Source organism: Tamandua tetradactyla, chromosome 15, assembly GCF_023851605.1.
Source record: "Tamandua tetradactyla isolate mTamTet1 chromosome 15, mTamTet1.pri, whole genome shotgun sequence".
Taxonomy (NCBI): domain Eukaryota; kingdom Metazoa; phylum Chordata; class Mammalia; order Pilosa; family Myrmecophagidae; genus Tamandua; species Tamandua tetradactyla.
The window spans coordinates 37,024,062-37,045,615 of record NC_135341.1 but is presented as its reverse complement, the minus strand read 5'-3'; the positions used below and the strand labels follow the sequence as shown (position 1 = coordinate 37,045,615).

Sequence of the window (21,554 nt, the reverse complement as noted above, 5' to 3'; positions counted from 1 at the left end):
TATTGGAACTGTTAAACTTTTCCATCTGGGAAACTCCTTCTGCTCTTTCAAACATTAGGGACTCCCAAGAAATTAAGCCAAGCCCTTGATTTTGAGGCTTGCCTTTAAGAAACTTATTTCTATAGTGGAGAAGCTGAGACTACCTATAAGAGTTGCTTCCAGGAAACCTCTTTAGTGGCTCAGATGTGGCCTCTCTCTCTTAAAGCCCAACTCTGTAAGGAAATATATTACCCTGCACACTATGGGGGACATGATATCCAGGGGTGAAAGTTTCCCTGACAATGTGAGACATGATTCCCAGGGATGAGCCTGGCCCTGGTATCGTGATATGGATAATGCCTTCTGTACCAAAAGGGGGAAAAGAAAGGTAACAAAACAAGTAGCTAAAAGAGTTCAAGAAAAGAAGAAATGTAGCTAAGAGAGTTCAAATAGAGTCAAGAAGCTATTCTGGAGGCTGCATAAATGCAAGCTTTGACTAGATATTGCTAATTGCCATGGCTTACCAATCCCCAACCAACATCATGCCTACACCTAAAGGTGTAGGTCTAACTGACTCTATAAAAATTTCATGCACTAAGTTTATTTTTCTGAAACCCATAACCTCCAGAGGGTTCCTAGGCTAGATAAGCCCTGAAACCCAGAGGGGCGAGGCTTTCCAAGAATATCAGCTAATTCCATCCCCCTATCCTATATAATCTAAACCCCTTTTCAACATGACAAAGTTAGAAAAGGCATAACCCAAATACCCCTAAAGATTGGGAGAAGGATCAAAGGAGAAGGAGGAGTTAAAACAGAGAAGATAGGATTTAACATATGAGTATGACTGCTGAATCACACTGTATTGATACTTCTTTTAGCTTCCTGTGTTTGGAGCAGCTAGAAGGAAAAACCTGAAACTGTGGAATGGTAGCCCTACCAAACTAGGAAGTCTGTTTTGTAGTTGCTTGTTGGAGTGTAATATATATATGTTATATTTCACAATAAAAACGTTCAAAAAGAAAAAAATGTATGCTAAGTATATGTGTATGTATTAAAGTTGTTGGAGTGTACTTTATATATATCTATGTGTATATATATGTTATATTTCACAATAAAAAGGTTTAAAAAGAAAAAATGTATGATATGTATTATATATATGTATGTTAAAGTGACTTGAAATTGATTTGGTTTGATGTCCCATTAAGAACCCTAGATATCCTTATTGATACCACGGGGAATCATAGAAAGAAAGCCAAAAATCACTAATCTGACAGTAGGATCCAGAAAAATCCTACTTTGTTGACTCATCAATTAATCCTCAGGTGTTTGTATAACTAGCCCAAAGAGACTTGGCTAATGCGGTGAGCACTAAGGAAAGGAAAGTGCCCATATTTCAGTAGGTATTTTTATTTCCTACTCAGTTCTTATTTTTTATTCAAATACCCATTTCTCCCTAGGAATTTTTTAGTTTGAGACTTGAAACTAGTTTTATTTGTTATTGTAGACAGGTTTTGATAGACTCTATGTTTTAAAGGTCTCTATATAATCTGTGTGTGGATACACATATTTTAAATCTGCAAAGATTTATGCCATTTCTAAATTCCGAAGGGAAAAATTTCAATTCCCACTTTACCAAAAGGTTAAATACTAATTGACTCAATGGTCACTGTCCTGCAGAAAAGTTGAACTAAATAGTAAAGTTTACATTTTAACTGGTATGTAGACACTTCTTACTTATATTAAAATTAATTAAAACAGAGAATAGTAGTACATTAACTGGAATCACACCTTCTAAAATTTGATGTTTTTTCATCTCCAGGGTCTTAATAAGAGTATGTTAATATACATGATTATTATAACATGATAGCTTTGAATAATTTATTTTTTTATTTTAATAAAGAGAAATATGCCTTAGAAAAACAAAACTCAAGATTTTATTTCATTTTGAAAGCCGTATTTTGTTCTAACAGCACTTAGATTGTTCCATATGTGCAATCCATATCTGCATTTCATTACCTAAAGATGATTTATTTTTGTTCTGTGAATGATTTTTCATCTTTCTTGTACATGTACAGATATAGATACGTTTGAAGTGTTTTATTGGTATTCTTACAAAGAATACAGATTGATTTTTAAAACATTTAAAAAAGACAATGTTCTGCTAATTCCTAACTCATTTTATGAAACTTTGATCTCCAGAATGCTGTTATACAAGGAACAATAGTGACATTCCTTTCTGTTTTAATTTCCATCTGGTTGTTCCCTGGTTGTTGTAATAAAAATGTCTGGAATTCAAAATGTCGTGTATTTTTTGCGTGTGTGTAGCTAGTGCTGGGGTAGTATGTAGGAGACTAGCAGGTCCAAACAAGCTAGCATTCTACCCAGAGTATTCTGAAATGTATAATTGTGAACTCTTATTTCATTTGTTCAGGATGTTTGTCCAAGTGATATAACTTTCTTTCTTTGTTTTCTTTTCTTGCTCAATTTCAGGACCACCAGGTCATCTAACTGGAATAATAATCAGACTGATTACTCCAGTCTCAGTGATTCCCAGTTCCTCTTTGGATCTCAGTTCTGTCCAGAAAATTCAGAGACCCTGTCAGCACCTTTGGACTTTGGTACCCATTTGAGACATCCAAAACAGACACAACAGAATTCTCTAAATGTGAGTCTGGAATTTTTCTGTATACATTTCACAGTCATTGTGAAGATAAATTATAAAGAAGACGTTCTGTTGGAATGTCTTTTAGAATTATACATTCATCTCTAAGGATTGCTTTCCTAAATGTACTTAAGCTTAATTAATCATTTGGCTTGGTAGTCTGAAATGGAAAAAAATATTTATATTTGCAGTTTCTCTATTGCCAAAACAACATAAAATAGTGCCAGTCCCTTAGCTACTCTTGAGGAAAGCCAAATATTACATGACATATTCTAAAACTAGTCATACATTTATTTGCGAAAATTTATTGAGAAAAAGGAAATCATAAAATAGGAATAAAGTAACAGTTTATTTGGATGGGAATTTTTTTTCAAAGAAACTTCAGATGCTCTGTGGATTTTAATAAACTATATCACATTACATCAGTATAAAAGGAAGAGATGATGTTTCTGAGGTCCAAGTTAATGAATAAGAGCAAGATTGAAGAAAAGAGTTTCTTGAATCCTTGGTTTATTGAGAGCAGCCTGACTCTTCTAGTGAGTCAGAATTTTTTTTGCATATAGAAGTAGATTTAATTTTTTATTAATTAAAAAAATTGCAAGAAAGAAACACAAATATTCTTAACATATGATCATTCCGTTCTACATATATAATCAGTAATTCACAATATCATCACATAGTTGCATATTCGTCATGATGATCATTTCTTAGAACATTTGCATCAATTCAGAAAGAGAAATAAAAAGACAACAGAAAAATAAAATGAAAACAGAAAAAAAATTATACATACCATACCCTTACCCCTCCCTTTCATTGATCACTAACATTTCAAACTAAATTTATTTTAACATTTGTTCCCCCTATTATTTATTTTTATTCCATATGTTCTACTCGTCTGTTGACAAGGTTGATAAAAGGAGTGTCAGACACAAGGTTTTCACAACACACAGTCACACTGTGAAAGCTGTATCATTACATAATCATCATCAAGAAACATGGCTACTGGAATACAGCTCTACATTTTCAGGCAGTTCCTTCCAGCTCTCCATTATATCTTGGATAACAAGGTGATATCTACTTAACGTGTAAGAATAACCTCCAGTATAACCTCTTGACTCTGTTTGGAATCTCTCAGCTATTGACACTTTGTCTCATTTCACTCTTCCCCCTTTTGGTCGAGAAGGCTTTCTCAATCCCTTAATGCTGGGTCTCAGTTCATTCTAGGGTTTTTCTGAATCCCTTGATGCTGAGTCTCAGCTCATTCTAGGATTTCTGTCCCACGTTGCCAAGAAGGTCCACACCCCTGGGAGTCATGTCCCACACAAAGAGGGGGAGGGTGGTGAGACTGCTCGTCATGTTGGCTGGAGGGAGAGGCCACATCTGAGCAACAAAAGAGGGTCCTTTGGGGGTGACTCTTAGGCCTAAATTTTAAGTAGACTTGACCTATCCTTTGTGGGGTTAAGTTTCATATGAACAACTCCCAAGACTGGGGGCTCAGCCTATAGATTTGGTTGTCCACACTGCTTGTGAGAATATCAAGAATTCAACTTGGGGAAGTTGAATTTTCCCCCATTCTCACCATTCCCCAAAGGGGACTTTGCAAATACTTTTCCACTCACTAATCAAATCACTCTGGAATTCATCGGGGCATCACTCTCAACAAACCAACAAAATCTCATGTCCTACCCAAGGTTCCATGTACTTATGTTGTTCAACCAACTATCTACATAAGTTGTATTGGGAAATGCACTAGTCAAAATATAAATTTTGTACCAAATAAACATTTTTTGCTTTAGTCTCACATTTAAAACTCAAAGTTGAACTTTTAAAATATTAATTACCATCTATTTTCATCACCCTGCAGTAATGACGTCCCTTTGTTCTTCCTCATGCAAAAACATATTTTAAATTTGTACATTTAGTCACTATCCTTATACACTCTAGGCATTCCTAGATTATACCATCTCAATCTTTATCATCTATCTTTTTTTCTTATTTCATTTGTGCCCCCAGCCCTCCTCCCTCTATCATTCTCACATTCAGCTTCATTTAGTGTTTTAACATAATTGTATACAGTTAGGTAGTATTGTGCTGTCCATTTCTGAGTTTTTATATTCAGTCCTGTTGCACAATCTGTATCCCTTCAGCTCCAATTACCCAATATCTTACCCTATTTCTGTCTTCTGATGGTCTCAGTTACAATGAAATATTCCAAGTTTATTCACTAATGTCAGTTCATATCAGTGAGACCATACAGTATTTGTCCTTTTGTTTCTGGCTAATCTCACTCAGCATAATGTCCTTAAGGTCCATCCATGTTGTTACATACTTCATAACTTTATTCTGTCTTACAGCTGCATGATATTCCACCATATGTATATGCCACAGTTTGTTTAGCCACCCATCTGTTGATGGATATTTTGGCTGTTTCCATCTCTTGGTAATTGTAAATAATGCTGCTATAAACACTGGTGTGCAAATGTCAGTTTGTGTCCTTGCCCTCATGTCCTTTGAGTAGAGACAGCATATAGATGGGTCCTGTTTTTTAATCCATTCTGCCAGTCTATGTCTTTTGACTGGGGAGTTTAATCCATTACCATTTAGTGTTATTACTGTACAGGTAGTACTTTCTTCTACCATTTTGCTTTTTGGATTTTATATGTCATATCTAATTTTCCTTCTTTTTACCTTTACTCATAGTCTTCCTTTCTACTCTCTTCTCCACACCTCTCTCTTCTGTCTTTTCGTATCTGTCTCTAGTGCTCCTTTTAGTAATTCTTGCAGAGCTGGTCTCTTGGTCACAAATTCTCTCAGTGATTTTTTTGTCTGAAAAAGTTTTAATTTCTCCCTCATTTTTGAAGGACGATTTTGCTGGATATAGAATTCTTGGTTGGCAGTTTTTCTCTTTTAATAATTTAAATATATCATCCCACTGTCTTCTCTACTCCATGGTTTCTGCTGAGAAATCTACACATAGTCTTATTGGGCTTCCCTTCTATGTGATGGATTGCTTTTCTCTTGCTGCTTTAAAGATCCTCTCTTTATCTTTGACCTCTGACATTCTGATTAGTAAATGTCTTGGAGTATGTCTATTTGGATCTATTCTCTTTGGGGTACGCTGCACTTCTTTGATTTGTAATTTTAAGTTTCATAAGAGTTGGGAAATTTTCAGTGATAATTTCCTCCATTAGTTTTTCTCCTCCTTTTCCCTTCTCTTCTCCTTCTGGGACACCCACAACATGTATATTCGTGTGCTTCATATTGTCCTTCAATTCCCTGAGTCCCTGCTCAAAGTTTTCCATTTTTTTCCCTATATTTTCTTTTTCTTGTCGGATTTCGGATGTTCCATCCTCTAGTTCACTAATCCTATGTTCTGCCTCTTGAAATCTATCATTGTACGTTTCCATCGTTTCTTTCATCTCTTCTACTGTGCCTTTCATTCCCATACGTCCTGTGATTTGTTTTTTCAGACTTTCGATTTCTCCTTTTTGTTTATTCCTTGCATTCTTTATATCCTCCCTCAAGTCATTGATTTGGTTTTTGATGAAGTTTTCCATGTCTGTTCATATATTCTGAATTAATTGTTTCAACTCATGTATCTCATTTGAATTGTTGGTTTGTTCCTTTGACTGGACCATATCTTCATTTTTCCTAGTGTGATTTGTTATTTTTTGCTGGTGCCTAGGCATTTAATTACCTTAATTAGTTTGTTCTGGAGATTGCTTTCAGTTCTTTTACCTATTATTTTCTTGCTGGATGAATTTGTTGCCTATCTGTTCTTTGACGTTCCATTCAGCTTTATCTGGACCTTTAGCTTAAGTTTTGTTTAACAGAGGAGAATTTTTCAGTTCTTGTTTTCTTGTTTCTTGCCCTGCTTGTATGGTGCCTTCCCCCCACCCTCCACCCTTTGGAGGGTCTACTTAGGTATTATAGACTCCAGCTGGATTTTCCCAGACCAAACTGGCCTCCTATCAGGAGGAAAGAGTCACCTGTTGGTTTTCCCTGAGGGTGAGACCCAGCAGGTTGAAAGGCTTTCCTGTGAAGTCTCTGGACTCTGTTTTTCTTATCCTGCCCAGTATGTGGCACAGGTCTCACCAGCATAAGGTGATGCGGTACCTTTAACTTTGGCAGACTCTCCGTGCTGGGGATGTGGTGGAGACAGAGGAGAGGTTGTAGGCTTGTTTTAATGGCTTCAAATTACCAAGCCTTGGTGTCTGAATTCCTTGAGAGAGGGATTCCACCTGAGTTGGACTTCACCCCTCCCCTGGGGAAGGCATAGGTTCGAGACAAGCCCTCAAACGAGCTTGTTTCTGCCTATGCCTGGGGCAGTTGCAGCCTGAGAAGTCCTGCCCCTGAATCCAAAGGCAGTCAAACCTCCGTCGAAACACAGCCACAAAAACCTCTGTTTCCTTTTTTTAATATTTTTTCTGTCAGCCCTGTCCCCTTGGCACTGGGGCAAAAATGAGCGACCTCTGCTTTGACCAGGTTCACCTGAGCTGGGGGCCTATTTTTAGTGTTCAGAATTTGTTAATTAATTCCGCGATTGGCGTTTGGTTGGGCTCAGCCCCTGCTGCTGGTAAAGTCTCTTTCCTTTCCCCTCTGGGAAGCAGCCTGTTGGCGAGGGGTGCCAGCTGCCACAGCTTGGGGAACTCACGGTTCTGGGGAGGCTTGCAGCCAGTCCAGCTGGTCCAGACTGGGGTACGCTGTGTGTCCGGTCACTGATGTGGCCCCAGGAGCTGTTCTGTACTGTTTTTGGTTATTTAATAGTTGCTCTGGAGGACGAACTAAACGTGCACATTGCTAAGCTGTCATCTTGATTCCTTAATCAGATTTAATTTTATATACGAACTCAACTTCCCCAAGTGGAGAATATTTGATATTCTCACAAGCAGTGGGGACAACCAAAATACAGGTGGAACCCTCAATCTGGGGATTGTTCATATGAAACTTAACCCTGGAAAGGATAGGCTAAGCCTACTTAAAATTAGGCCTAAGAGTTACCCTCAGAGAACTTCTTTTGTTGCTCAGATCTGGCCTTTGTCTCTCAGCCAGCATAACAAGCAAACTCATTGCCTTCCCCCTCTCTACATGGGACATGACTCCCAGGGATGTGGACCTTCCTGGCAATGTGGGACAGAAATCCTAGAATGAGCTGGAACTCAGCATCAAGGGATTGAGAAAACCTTCTCAACTGAAAAGGGGAAGAGAGAAATGAGACAAAATAATGTTTCAGTGGCTGAGAGATTCCAAACAGAGTTGAGAGGTTATCCTGGAGGTTATTCTTATGCATTATATAGATATTGCCTTTTTAGTTAAGGTGTAATGGAGAGGCTGGAGGGAAGTGCCTGAAAATGTAGAGCTGTGTTCCAGTAGCCATGTTTCTTGAAGGTGATTGTATAATGATATAGCTTTCGCAATGTGGCTGTGTGATTGTGCAAACCTTGTGTCTGATGCTTCTTTTATCTCCCTTATGGACAGATGAGTAAAAGATATGGATTAAAAATAAGTAAATAATAGGGGGAACAAATGTTAAAATAAATTTAGTAGATTGAAATGCTAGTGATCAATGAAAGGAGGGGTAAGGACTATGGTATGTATGAATTTTTTTCTGTTTTCTTTTTATTTCTTTTTCTGAATAGATGCAAATGCTCCAAGAAATGATCATGATGATGAATATGCAACTATGTGATGATATTGTGAATTACTGATTATATGTGTAGAACAGAATGATCAAAAGTTAAGAATGTTTACATTTGTTTGGTGTTTTTTGGTATTGTAAAAAAATTTTTAAATTAATTAAAAAATTAAAAAAGAAATCATAATAATGAATGTATGACTGTGATGATATTGTGAGTTATTGATTATATATCAAGAATGGAATGATCATACGGTAAGAATGTTTGTGTTTGTATGTTGAATAAAAACATAAAATAAAATTTAAAATTTTGTATATAGGGTTACCTGCATCAAATAGGAATTTAATGAATAAGATTAGGCCAGTTTTATCGGTTAGTAGGGTATGCTCTGAGATAAGTATTCCAGAATAAAAATTGGTGCATAAGTAAAGGTACTACTCCTTGAATCTGAGCTAGTTTTACTTAAGAATGCAAGAAATGGCTTACCATGTGCCAGTAATACCACTGTCAAGTCCATATCAAACTTATCAACAAGTCTTCAGTTCATTAGCAGCTGAGCAACAGCAATTTGAGTTAAATTTATTAGTATGAAAATTTTAATTCATCTCAGAGATAGCATAAATAATTCTCTTTTCTTCCCTTTAAATTTATGCAATTGATTTTAAGCTATTTTAGTCAGCATCTTAAACATCTCTGGGATGATAAGGCAAAAACTATATTAATTAAAAGAGTTACTGTATTTAAATACAATTTTCTTGTGTAGGCAAAAATAAAATGGAAATGTACATGCTTTGTTGAGTTTTTTTAGCATTATGGGTTGCATTTAAATGTGAATGCATTGTGCAGAAAATAGTGAATACTATAAATATTTTGTGGGTGAAATGCTGTAATGATTTTTTTTTCATTTAATAGAGTGAACCTAGTATTTTCACAAAGTACCAGGCAAAACCCCAGCTATTTGGAGGAGATTCAAAGAATGGAGGCCTATTTCCTCTTCCTTTGTCAGCTGGAAAATCAAAAGACCTCTTGGAACAGTTTGAGGAGAAAAAGAAAAGGACAAAAGACATATGTGCCAGGTGTGCAAACCTTCTAAGGGGATAAGACAACTCATTTTTTTCTGAGGGAGACAGAACATAGAATGTCAATAATAAAATAATTCAATTTCATCATGGTAGCACTCTTACCTTTGCAGCTCATCTAACAATTACTCTTCACTTGCTTTTTTGTCAACATGACTTGTGGTAGATTTGAATATGGCTACCATGGTTTTGGCCCCTCTGAAGAGTAAAAGCTAGAAGGATTTCTTCGAGAAATGCAATATTCAAGTTAATAAATTCCCCCTAAAATTCTGACCTTTAATATGTTTTTCTTTTCAGGTCATCAGAATTAGGAAATTATATGATTTGTTTTAGGGTCCAGTGTATACTGCAAGAATTTTTAAGTCATACTTCAGGTTAATTTTCCCACTTTGAAATGCTGGCTTTTTAAAAAGAAGATACACCCCAAATTTTATACATATTCTTAATTCTTGTATTTTATTAACAGTATGTGAGATAAAATAGGACTGCCTGCATTTCTAATAAGAAAGCTGAAGTCACAGAGAAATTAATTTCTTCCTTACTTGGTATTAAGTTATTATCAAGGCTATGTTTTTAGGCACCACAGAAATCATAACACCTAAGCACAGATATTTCACTTCATTATTTCTGTCACAGTGATTATCTACCATTTATCTACCACTAGGACTTTCACTCCAGAGAAACAAAGAAAACTTTTTAAAGATCTCCTGAATTGGGTATCTTTTAAAAATTTTTTTTTAACTTTTTTTATTGTGAAATATAAATATATACAAAAAAGCAATATATTTCAAAGTACATTGTAACAAGTGGTTTTTAGAACAGATTTCAGAGTTTAGTATGGATTACAATCCCACAATTTTAGGTTTTTCCTTCTAGCTACTCCAAGGCATTAAAGACTGAAAGAAATGTCAATATAATGATTCAGTAGTCATACTCCTTTGTTAAATCTATCTTCTCTGTTATAACTCCTCCTTTTTCTTTTTTAAAAAACATTTTTATTGACAAATATTCATGCACATACATTGCATACATGGTGTACAATCAGTGGCTCATAGTATCATCACATATTTGTGGATTCATCACCATGTTCATTTTTTAGAACATTTGCATCACTCCAGAAAAATACATAAAAAGAAAAAAGAAAAAACTCATATATACAATACCCCTTACCCCCCCATTAACCACATACTCAATTTATTTTACCCCTTATCCCCCCCATTATTTATTTTATTTTTTATCCATATTTTTTTACTCATCTGTCCATACCCTGGATAAAAGGAGCATCAGACACAAGGTTTTAACAATCATGCAGTCATTGTAAAAGTTATATCTTTATACAATCTTCAAGATTGTATAAAGACTTTATACAGTCTTCAAGAATCAAGACTACTAGAACACAGCTCAACACTTTCAGATACTTCCATCTAGCCACTCCAATACACCATAAACTAAAAAAAGGATATCTATATAATGCATAAGAATAACCTCCAGGATAGCTTCTCTGTTTGAAATTTCACGGCCAGTGAAAGTTTATTTTTTCTCATTTGTCTCTTCCCCCTTTTGGTTAAGAAAATTTTTTCAGTAACTTAATATGGGTCCCAGCTCATTCCAGGAGTTCTGTCTCATGTTGCCAGGGAGATTTACACCCCTGGGAGTCATGTTCCATGAGGGGGTGTTCTAGTTTGCTAGCTGCCAGAATGCAATATACCAGAAATGGAATGGCTTATAACAAGGGGAATTTAATGAGTTGCTAGTTTACAGTTCTAAGGCCGAGAAAATGTCCCAGTTAAAACAAGTCTGTAGAAATGTCCAATTTAAGGCATCTGAGGAAAGATACCTCGGTTCAATAAGGCCAACGATGTTCAACATTTCTCTCTCAGCTGGAAGGGCACTTGGCGAACATGGCGGCATCTGCTGGCTTTCACGTGGCTCTACCAAAAAGGGGACTCTCTCCAAAATGTTTCCTCTTTTAAAGGATTCCAGCAAGCAACTCCACCTTCAGTGGGTGGAGACACACCTCCATGGAAATCATCTAATCAAAAGTTACCACCCACAATTGGGTGGGTCACATCTTCATGGAAACAAAATACTCCCACCCAGCAATATTGAATGAGGATCAAAGGGCATGGCTTTTCTGGGGTCCACCACAGATTCAGACCGGCACACGGGGGATCCTCCTTTTCCTTTGATCCTTCTCCCAATCTTTAGGGGTGTTTGGGTTATGCCCATTCTAACTTTTTCATGTTGGAAAGGGGAGTCAATAATATGGGACAGGGGGATGGAATTAGTTGATATTCTTGGAGAAGCTGGCCCTTCTGGATTTCAGGACTTATCTGGCCTAAGATCGCATCTGGAGGTTGTAGGTTTCTGGAAAATTATCTTAGTTTGAAACTTTTGTAGGATTTCAGATAAAGCCCTAGGTGTTCTTTAGGGTTGACAGAAATGGTTTTGGTTGGGGTTTGGCACACTCTGGTAATTAGCAATATCTAGCTGAGGTTAGCATATAAGAGTAGCCTCCAGAATAACTTCTTCATTCTATTTGAGTTCTTTTAGCCGCAGATTATGTATCCTTTCTATTGCATACCTCTCTTCCTTTAGTGATAAAAGCAAAATGCTCTATTAAACATTTTTGATCCTGTTGATTAATAAACATTTCCTACACGTTGATAGACTTCGCTCTCCTAGCAATTTAGGCTCTAGAATCCTACTTAGCTAATTCTCAGGGGCCCCTCAGGGATATTGCAGGGGATGTACAAATCAGCAGGTGCTCCCATCACCTTCCTCCTTCAGACAGAGCAGCCTTAAGTTTTTTTTTCTCTGACTTTTGGCTTACATTTTGTTTGAACAAGGTTTCTACTGCTAAAAAAAATTTTGGTTTTAGACTTTGCTCGAGATGAGTCCCTCTGAACATTTTCTTTCCTTCTTCCCTCTCTCCCTCCCTATGCTGGTTTGAATCTGTTGTGTATCCCAGAAAAGCCATGTCCTTGAATCTTCATTCAGTATTGCTGGATGATATATTTTTTTATTGTTTCCGTGGAGATGTGACCCATCCAATTGTGGGTGGTAACTTTTGATTAAATGGTTTCCATGGAGATGTATCTCTACCCTTTCAAGGTGGGGTTGCTTACTGGAACCCTTTAAGAGGGAATCATTTTGGAAAGATCAACCAGAACCAACTGAGTCCACACAGCCAGAAACCTTTGGAGATAAAGGAGGACATCCTGGGGGGAGCTTCATGAAACAAGAATCTGGGAAAGAAAGCTAGGAGACATTGCCATGTGCCCTCCTAAACTGAGAGGGAAACCCTGAACTTCATCTGCTATTTTTTTTTGTTAAAATTTTTTAATGTTTTTATTGTATAATATAGCATATATACAAAGCAAAGAAATAAAAAAGTAAAAGTTTTCAAGGCACTCTTCAACAAGTAGTTACAGGACAGATCCCAGAGTTTGTCATAGGTCACTACATGATCCTCTCAGATTTTTCCTTCTAGCTGCTCCAGAATATAGGAAGCTAGAAGGCTTAAATATTTTTTTTTATTACCACAATTGACTTTTTTTCTTTCTTTTTTGTCAAGAATAACATATCTACAAAAAGCAATAAATTTCACAGCACATCACCACAATTAATTGTAGAACGTATTTCAGAGTTTGAGATGGGTTACACTTCCTCAATTTTAGGTTTTTACTTGTAGCTACTCTAAGATATTGCAGACTAAAAGAGATATCAATTTAATGACTCAGCAATCATATTCATTTGTTTAATCCTATCTTCTCTGTATAACTTCACCATCATCTTTGATCTTTCTATCCCTCTCTTTAGGGGTATTTGGGCTATGGCCATTCTAACTTTTTCATGGTGGGGGGAGGTCTGTCACTAATATGGGGTAGGGAAGTGAAACTATCTGATGTTCTGGAGAGGATGGCCCCTCTACGTTTCAGGACTTATCTGGTCCAGGGACCAATCTGGAGGTTGTAGGTTTCTGGAAAGTTACTCTAGTGCATGGGACCCTTGTGGAATCTTATATATTGCCCTAGGTATTCTTTAGGATTGGCTGGAATGGTCCTAGTTGAGGTTTGGCAGGTTATGATAGAAAGCAAAGTCTAACTGAAGCTTGTGTAAGAGCAAACTCCAGGGTAGCATCTCGACTCTATTTGAACTCTCTCTGCCACTGATACTTTATTAGTTACACTTCTTTTCCCCCTTTTGGTCAGAATGGAATTATTTCATCTGCCTTCTTGAACCAAGGTGTCTTTCCATGGAAGTCTTAATTTGGACATTTTTACAGCCTTGCTTTAATTTGGACATTTTCATGGCTTTAGAACTATAAACTTGCAACTTAATAAATTCCCCTTTTTAAAAGTCATTTCCATTTCTGGCATATCACATTCTGGCAGCTTTCAAACTAGAACACTCCCTTACCAACCAACATCCTTTCCTCTCTCCCTCCCTCCATCTCTCCCTTCTTTCCTTCCTTCTTATTTTCTCATTTTTTTGTTATAGAAGTTGTAGGTTTACAGAAAAATCATTCAGAAAGTGCAGAGTTCCCATATACCCTCCCTCATAACCCAGTTTTTCCTACAATAAACATTTTGCATTAGTATAGGACCTTTGCTACGATTGATGCAACAATATTGTTTGATTGCACTATTAACTGTACTCCATAGTTTACATTGGGGTTCATTCTTCGTTTTGTACAGTTCTTTGATTTTTAAAGATTTTTATTCTGATAACCCATATACAATCTAATATTTCCCATGTTAACCTCTTTCAAATATACAGTTCAGTGGTGTTAATTATTCAAACAGATGTGCTGCCATTACTACCATCCATTACCAGAACACTTCCATCACCCCAAACAGATGATTTATACCAATTAAACATTGACTCTCCATTCCCTATCCACACCCTGACCCTGGTAACCTGTATTCTAGTTTCTGACTCTATAAATTTGCATATTATAATTATTTCTTATATGTGGGATCATACAATATTTATCCTTTTGTGTCTGGCTTATTTCACTCAATATAATGTTTTCAAGCTTCATCCATGTTGTAGTATGTATCAGAACTTCATTCTTTTATATGCCTGAATATTATTCCATTGTAGGGATATATCACATTTTGTTTATTCATTTATCTGTTATAGACACTGGATTGCTTCCACCTTTTGACATGTGTGAATATTTCTGCTATAAACATTGGTGTTTTAATATCTATTCTACTCCCTGCTTTCAGTTCTTTGGGGTATATACCTACAAGTGGTATTGCTGAGTCATATGGTAATTCTACATTTAACTTTCTGAGAACCACCAGACTGTCTTCCACAGGGACTGCACCATTTTACGTTCCCACCAACAATGAGTGAGTGTTCTTGTTTCTCTCCATCTTCTCCACGTTATTTCCCCCCCCCCCTTTTTTTTAAATAGTAGTCATTCTAGTGGGGGTAAAATGCTATCTCATTGTGGTTTTGAATTTGCATTTCTCTGATGAGTAATGATGTTGAGTTTTTTTTTCATGTGCTTATTGGCCAGCTGTATATTTTCTTTGAAGACATGTCTATTCATGTCTTTTGCCCATTTTTAAATTGGGTTGTCTGCCTTTTTGTTGTTGAGTTGTCGGAGTTCTTTATATATTTTGAATGTTAAATCCTTATCAGATATTGGTTTCCATGTATTTTCTCCCATCTGGTAGATTATCTTTTTAATTTCACGATAAAGTCCTTTGATGCACCAAAAGTATTTTGATCAAATCCCATTTAATTATTTTCTTCTTTTGTTGTTCCTACTTTTGGCATAAAGTCTAAGAAACCATTGCCTAACACAAGATCCTAAAGATGTTTCCTTATGCTTTCTTTCAGATTTTATAGTATTGTATCTCATATTTAGGTCCTTGATCTATTTTGAGTTGACTTTTGTATATGGTGTGAGTTAAGGGTCCACCTTCATTCTTTTGCATATGCATATCATTTTTCCCAGCATCATTTGTTGAAGTGACTATTCTTTCTCCATTGAGTGGACTTAGTATCCTTGTCAAAAATCAATTGACTTGAGGTGATGTCATCAATATGGTGACATAAAACATCCCCTGGAAAAGTCTCCCCTCAGAATCACCTAATAAATGGACACATCCCACTTTCTTGGAACTCTGAAGGCAAAATATAAAGACTGTGGGTCAAAACAACATAAAGAGGGGAAACAAAGTGTTATGGAAACAGAGAAAGTGTATACTGTTGAAGATAAATTGGTATCTTTGCATTTTAGTATGTTATCAACATAGATTGTGTAATAAAAACCCCAGTGTAACCTCAAAGGAAGTGTTTTAAAAATATACAGACTCAGTGGGGAGAATTCTGGCCTGCCATGCTGGAAACCTGGGTTTGATTCCCAGAGCCTGCCCGTGCCAAAAAACGAAAATACAGAAACAGGGGTGCACAGGTGGTTCGGTGGTAGAATGCTTGCCTGCCAGGTGAGAAAGCAGGATTTGATTCCCAGCCCATGTACCCCCACCTCCCAAAAAATACAGAAAAAGAAATCAGAAACGGGTCAGTCAGGTAAATCACAAAAGATCAACATACAGAAAATGAGGATGAAATAAAAAGAAAGGCAAAAAACCAAAAAAAAACAATGTATAAAAACCAAAGGAAAAAATGGCTGAAGTAATAACTTTTTATTCTTGACCGTAAGAACACTGAACATTAATGGATTAAACTCCCCAATCAAAAGACATAGATTGGCAGAATGGATAAAAAAACATAATCCAACTATATGTTATTTGCAAGAGACTCATCTTAGACCAAAAGACAGAAATAGGTTGAAAGTGAAATAGAACCTAAAAATATCTGGGGTAGCTATACTAATATTGGACAAAATAGACCTTAAGTCAAAAGTTGTTACAAGAGACAAAGGAGGACACCATATATTAATAAAAGGGATAATCCACCAAGAAAAAATAATGATTATAAATATTTATGCACCGAACCACGGTGTCCAAAAATACATGTGGCAAACACTGGCAAAACTGAAGGAATAAATAGAAACCTCTATAGTAATAGTTCAAGACTTCATTATACCACTCTCCAATAAATTGAACAAATAGACAAAAGATCAGTAAGGAAACAGAGAACTTGAATAATATGATAAATGAACTTGACCTAACAAACATATATGGAACATTATACCTTGAAACAATAAGATATACATTCTCCTCAGGTGTATATAGAACATTCTCCAGGACAGACCACAGGCTGGGTCAGAAAACAAGTCTCAATAAATTTTAAAAGATTGAAATTATATAAAACATCCTCTCTGACCACAATAGAATGAAGCTGGAAATCACTAACAGGCAGAGAACTGGAAACTCAACAAATATATGGAAGTTAAATAACACACTCAAACAATCAATGGTTCAAAAAAGAAATTACCGGGAGGAGGGGCCAAGATGGCGGCTTAGCAATGTGCGCATTTTAGTTCATCCTCCAGAACAACTACTAAATAACCAGAGACAGTACAGAACAGCTTCCGAAGCCACGATAGTGACCAGACACACAGCATACCCCAGTCTGGACCAGCTGGACCGGCTACGAGTCTCTAGAACCGTGAGTTCCCCAAGCTGCGGAGGCCAGCGCCTGGCGCCCCTCCCCCCACAGGTGGCTTCCCAGAGGGAAAGGAAAGACACTCTAACAGTATCAGGGACTGAGTCCAACCAAACACCAATTGTGGCATTAATAAACAAATTCTGACTACTAAAAATAGGCCCCCAGCTCAGGCGAAACTGGTCAAGGCAGAGGTCTCTTATTGGGCTAACCAAAAAAGAGGAAAGGGGATGAAACGGAAGTTTTTGTGGCTGTTTCTACAGAGGCTTCGCTGCCTCTGGACTCAGGCTGCAACTGCCCCAGGCATAGGCAGAAGCAGACTGCTTTCAGGGCTGTCTCCTGCCTGTTCCCCAGGTGATGGGTGAAGCCCAATTTAGGTGGAATCCCTCTCTCAAGGAATTCAGGCCCCAGGGCTAGGTAATTTGAAACCATTAAAGCCAGCCTACAAACTCTCCTCTGTCTCCACCACGCCCCCAGCAGGGAGAGCCTTCCAAAGTTAAAGGAGCCACAACATCTTTTGCTGGTGGGACCCACAGGCAGACAAGCGCCACATATTGGGCAGGATAAGAAAAACAGAGCCCAGAGACTTCACAGGAAAGTCTTTCAACCTGCTGGGTCTCACCCTCAGGGAAAACTGACGCAGATGACTCCTTCCCCCTAATAGGAGGCCAGTTTAGTCTAGGAAAATCCAGCTGGAGTCTGTAATACCTATGTAGACCCTCCTAAGGGAGGGGAGGGAAAAGGCACCTTACAAGCAGGACAAGAAACAAGAAAACAAGAACTGAAAAATTACCCTCTGTTAAACAAAACTTAAGCTGGAGGCCCAGAAAAAGCTGAACTGAAGGTCAAAAAACAGACAACAAACTCATCTAGCAAGAAAACCCTAGGTAAGATAAGTGAAAGCAATCTCCAGAATAAACTAATTAAGGTAATTAAATGTCTAGATGCCAGCAAAAAATAACAAATCACATCAGGAAAATTGATGATATGGCCCAGTCAAAGGAACAAACCTATAGTTCAAATGGGATACAGGAGCTGAAACAATTCAGAATATACAAACAGAAATGGAAAACCTCATCAAAAACCGAATCAATGAATTGAGGGAGGACATGAAGAAGGCAAGGAATGAACAAAAAGAAGAAATGGAAAGTCTGAAAAAGCAAATCACAGAACTTATGGGAATGAAAGATACAGTAGAACAGATGAAAAAAACAATGGAAACCTACAATGGTAGATTTCAAGAGACAGAGGTTACAATTAGTGAACTGAAGGATGGAATATCTGAAATCCAAAAAGAAACAGAAACTATAGGGAAAAGAATGGAAAAATATGAGCAGGGACTCAGGGAATTGAATGATAATATGAAGCACACAAATATACATGTTGTGGGGGTCCCGGAAGGAGAAGAGAAGGGAAAAGGAGAAGAAAAACTAATGGAAGAAATTATCACTGAAAATTTCCCAATTCTTATGAAAGACCTAAAATTACAGATCCAAGAAGTGCAGCGCACCCCAAAGAGAATAGATCCAAATAGACGTTCTCCAAGACACTTACTAGTCAGAATGTCAGAGGTCAAAGAGAAAGAGAGGATTTTGAAAGCAGCAAGAGAAAAGCAATCCATCACATACAAGGGAAACCCAATAAGACTATGTGTAGATTTCTCAGCATAAACCATGGAGGCAAGAAGACAGTGGGATGATATATTTTAATTACTAAAAGAGAAAAACTGCCAACCAAGAATTCTGTACCCAGCAAAATTGTCCTTCAAAAATGAGGGAGTAATTAAAACATTTTCAGACAAAAAGTCACTGAGAGAATTTGTGACCAAGAGACCAGCTCTGTAAGAAATACTAAAAGGAGCACTAGACAGATACGAAAAGACAGAAGAGAGAGGTGTTGAGAAGAGTGTAAAAAAGAAGGAAAATTAGATATGACATATAAAATACAAAAGGCAAAATGGTAGAGGAAAGTACTACCCAAACAGTAATAACACTAAATGTTCATGGATTGAACTCCCCAATCAAAAGACATAGACTGGCAGAATGGATTAAAAAACAGGATCCTTCTATATACTGTCTACAGGAAACACATCTTAGACCCAAAGATAAACATAGGTTGAAAGTGAAAGGTTGGGAAAAGATATTTCATGCAAAATAACAACCAGAAAAGAGCAAGAATAGCTATACTAATATCCAACAAATTAGACTTCAAATATAAAACACTTAAAAGAGACAAAGAAGGATACTATGTACTAATAAAAGGAACAATTCGACAAGAAGACATAACAATCATAAATATTTATGCACCGAACCAGAATGCCCCAAAATACGTGAGGCAAACACTGCAAACACTGAAAAGGGAAACAGACACATCTACCATAATAGTTGGAGACTTCAATTCCCCACTCTCATCAATGGACAGAACATCTAGACAGAGGATCAATAAAGAAACAGAGAATTTGAATATTACAATAAATGAGCTAGACTTAACATTTATAGAACATTACACCCCACAACAACAGAATACACCTTTTTTTCTCAAGTGCTCATGGATAATTCTCAAAGATAGACCATATGCTGGGTCACAAAGCAAGTCTCAACAAATTTAAAAAGATTGAAATCATACACAACACTTTCTCAGATCATAAGGGAATGAAGTTGGAAATCAATAATAGGCAGAGCGCCAGAAAATTCACAAATACGTGGAGGCTCAACAACACACTCTTAAACAACCAGTGGGTCAAGGAAGAAATTACAAGAGAAATGAGTAAATATCTCGAGGCGAATGAAAATGAAAACACAACATATCAAAACATATGGATGCAGCAAAGGCAGTGCTAAGAGGGAAATTTATTGCCCTAAATGCCTATATGAAAAAAGAAGAAAGGGCAAAAATTCAGGAATTAACTGTCCACTTGGAAGAAGTGGAGAAAGAACAGCAAACTAACCCCAAAGCAAGCAAAAGGAAAGAAATAACAAAGATTAGAGCAGAAATAAATGAAATTGAGAACATGAAAACAATTGAGAAAATCAATAAAACCAGAAGTTGGTTCTATGAGAAAATCAATAAGATTGATAGGCCCTTAGCAAGATTGATAAAAAGAAGAGAGAGGATGCAAATAAATAAGATCAGAAATGGAAGAGGAGACATAACCACTGACCTCACAGAAATAAAGGAGGTAATAACAGGATACTATGAACAACTTTACGCTAATAAATACAACAATGTAGATGAAATGGACAACTTCCTAGAAAGGCATGAACAACCAACTTTGACTCAAGAAGAAATAGATGACCTCAACAAACCAATCACAAGCAAAGAAATTGAATCAGTCATTTAAAAGCTTCCCCAAAAGAAAAGTCCAGGACCAGATGGCTTCACATGTGAATTCTACCAAACATTCCAGAAAGAATTAGTACCAACCCTGCTCAAACTCTTCAAAAAATTTGAAGTGGAGGGAAAGTTACCTAATTCATTCTATGAAGCCAACATCACCCTCATACCAAAACCAGGCAAAGATATTACACAAAAAGAAAACTATAGACCAATCTCTCTAATGAATATAGATGCAAAAATCCTCAGTAAAATTCTAGCAAATCGAATCCAGCAACACATTAAAAGAATTATGCATCATGACCAAGTAGGATTCATCCCAGGTATGCAAGGATGGTTCAACATAAGAAAATCAATTAATGTAATACACCATATCAACAAATCAAAGCAGAAAAATCATATGATCATCTCAATTGATGCAGAGAAGGCATTTGACAAGATTCAACATCCTTTCCTGTTGAAAACACTTCAAAGGATAGGAATACAAGGGAACTTCCTTAAAATGATAAAGGGAATATATGAAGAACCCACAGCTAATATCATCCTCAATGGGGAAAAACTGAAAGCTTTTCTCCTAAGATCAGGAACAAGACAAGAATGTCCACTATCACCACTATTGTTCGACATCGTGTTGGAAGTTCTAGCCAGAGCAATTAAACAAGAAAAAGAAATACAAGTCATCAAAACTGGAAAGGAAGAAGTAAAACTATCACTGTTTGCAGATGATATGATACTATATGTCGCGAACCCTGAAAAATCCACAGCAAAACTACTAGAGCTAATAAAAGAGTACAGCAAAGTGGCAGGTTACAAGATCAACATTCAAAAATCTGTAGTGTTTCTATACACTAGTAATGAACAATCTGAGGGGGAAATCAAGAAACGAATTCCATTTACAATTGCAACTAAAAGAATAAAATGCTTAGGAATAAATTTAACTAAAGAGACAAAAGACCTATACAAAGAAAACTACAAGAAACTGTGAAAAGAAATCACAGAAGACCTAAATAGATGGAAGGGCATACCATGTTCATGGATTGGAAGACTAAATATAATTAAGATGTCAATTCTACCTAAATTGATTTACAGATTCAATGCACTACCAATCAAAATCCCAACAACTTACTTTTCAGAAATAGAAAAACCAATAAGCAAATTTATCTGGAAGGGCAGGGTGCCCCGAATTGCTAGAAGTATCTTGAGGAAAAAAAAAAAGCTGGAGGTCTCATGCTGCCTGACTTTAAGGCATATTATGAAGCCACAGTGGTCAAA

General features: G+C 36.8%; 1 protein-coding gene across 5 annotated transcripts in view; it reads left to right on the top strand.

Annotated features, from left to right (window-relative positions):
- The window catches only part of IHO1 (interactor of HORMAD1 1), a 91,412-nt gene that overhangs the window by 34,446 nt on the left and 35,412 nt on the right, over window positions 1-21,554 (top strand). For 3 of the 5 annotated variants that reach the window (XM_077129334.1, XM_077129332.1, XM_077129335.1), the window contains 3 exons: window positions 2,470-2,644; window positions 9,190-9,353; window positions 14,594-14,719. In XM_077129334.1, coding sequence (XP_076985449.1) covers window positions 2,470-2,644; window positions 9,190-9,353; window positions 14,594-14,719 — 465 coding nt within the window. The remainder of the gene's footprint in view (window positions 1-2,469; window positions 2,645-9,189; window positions 9,354-14,593; window positions 14,720-21,554) is intronic. The other 2 variants (XM_077129336.1, XM_077129333.1) reach the window with 1 other exon arrangement.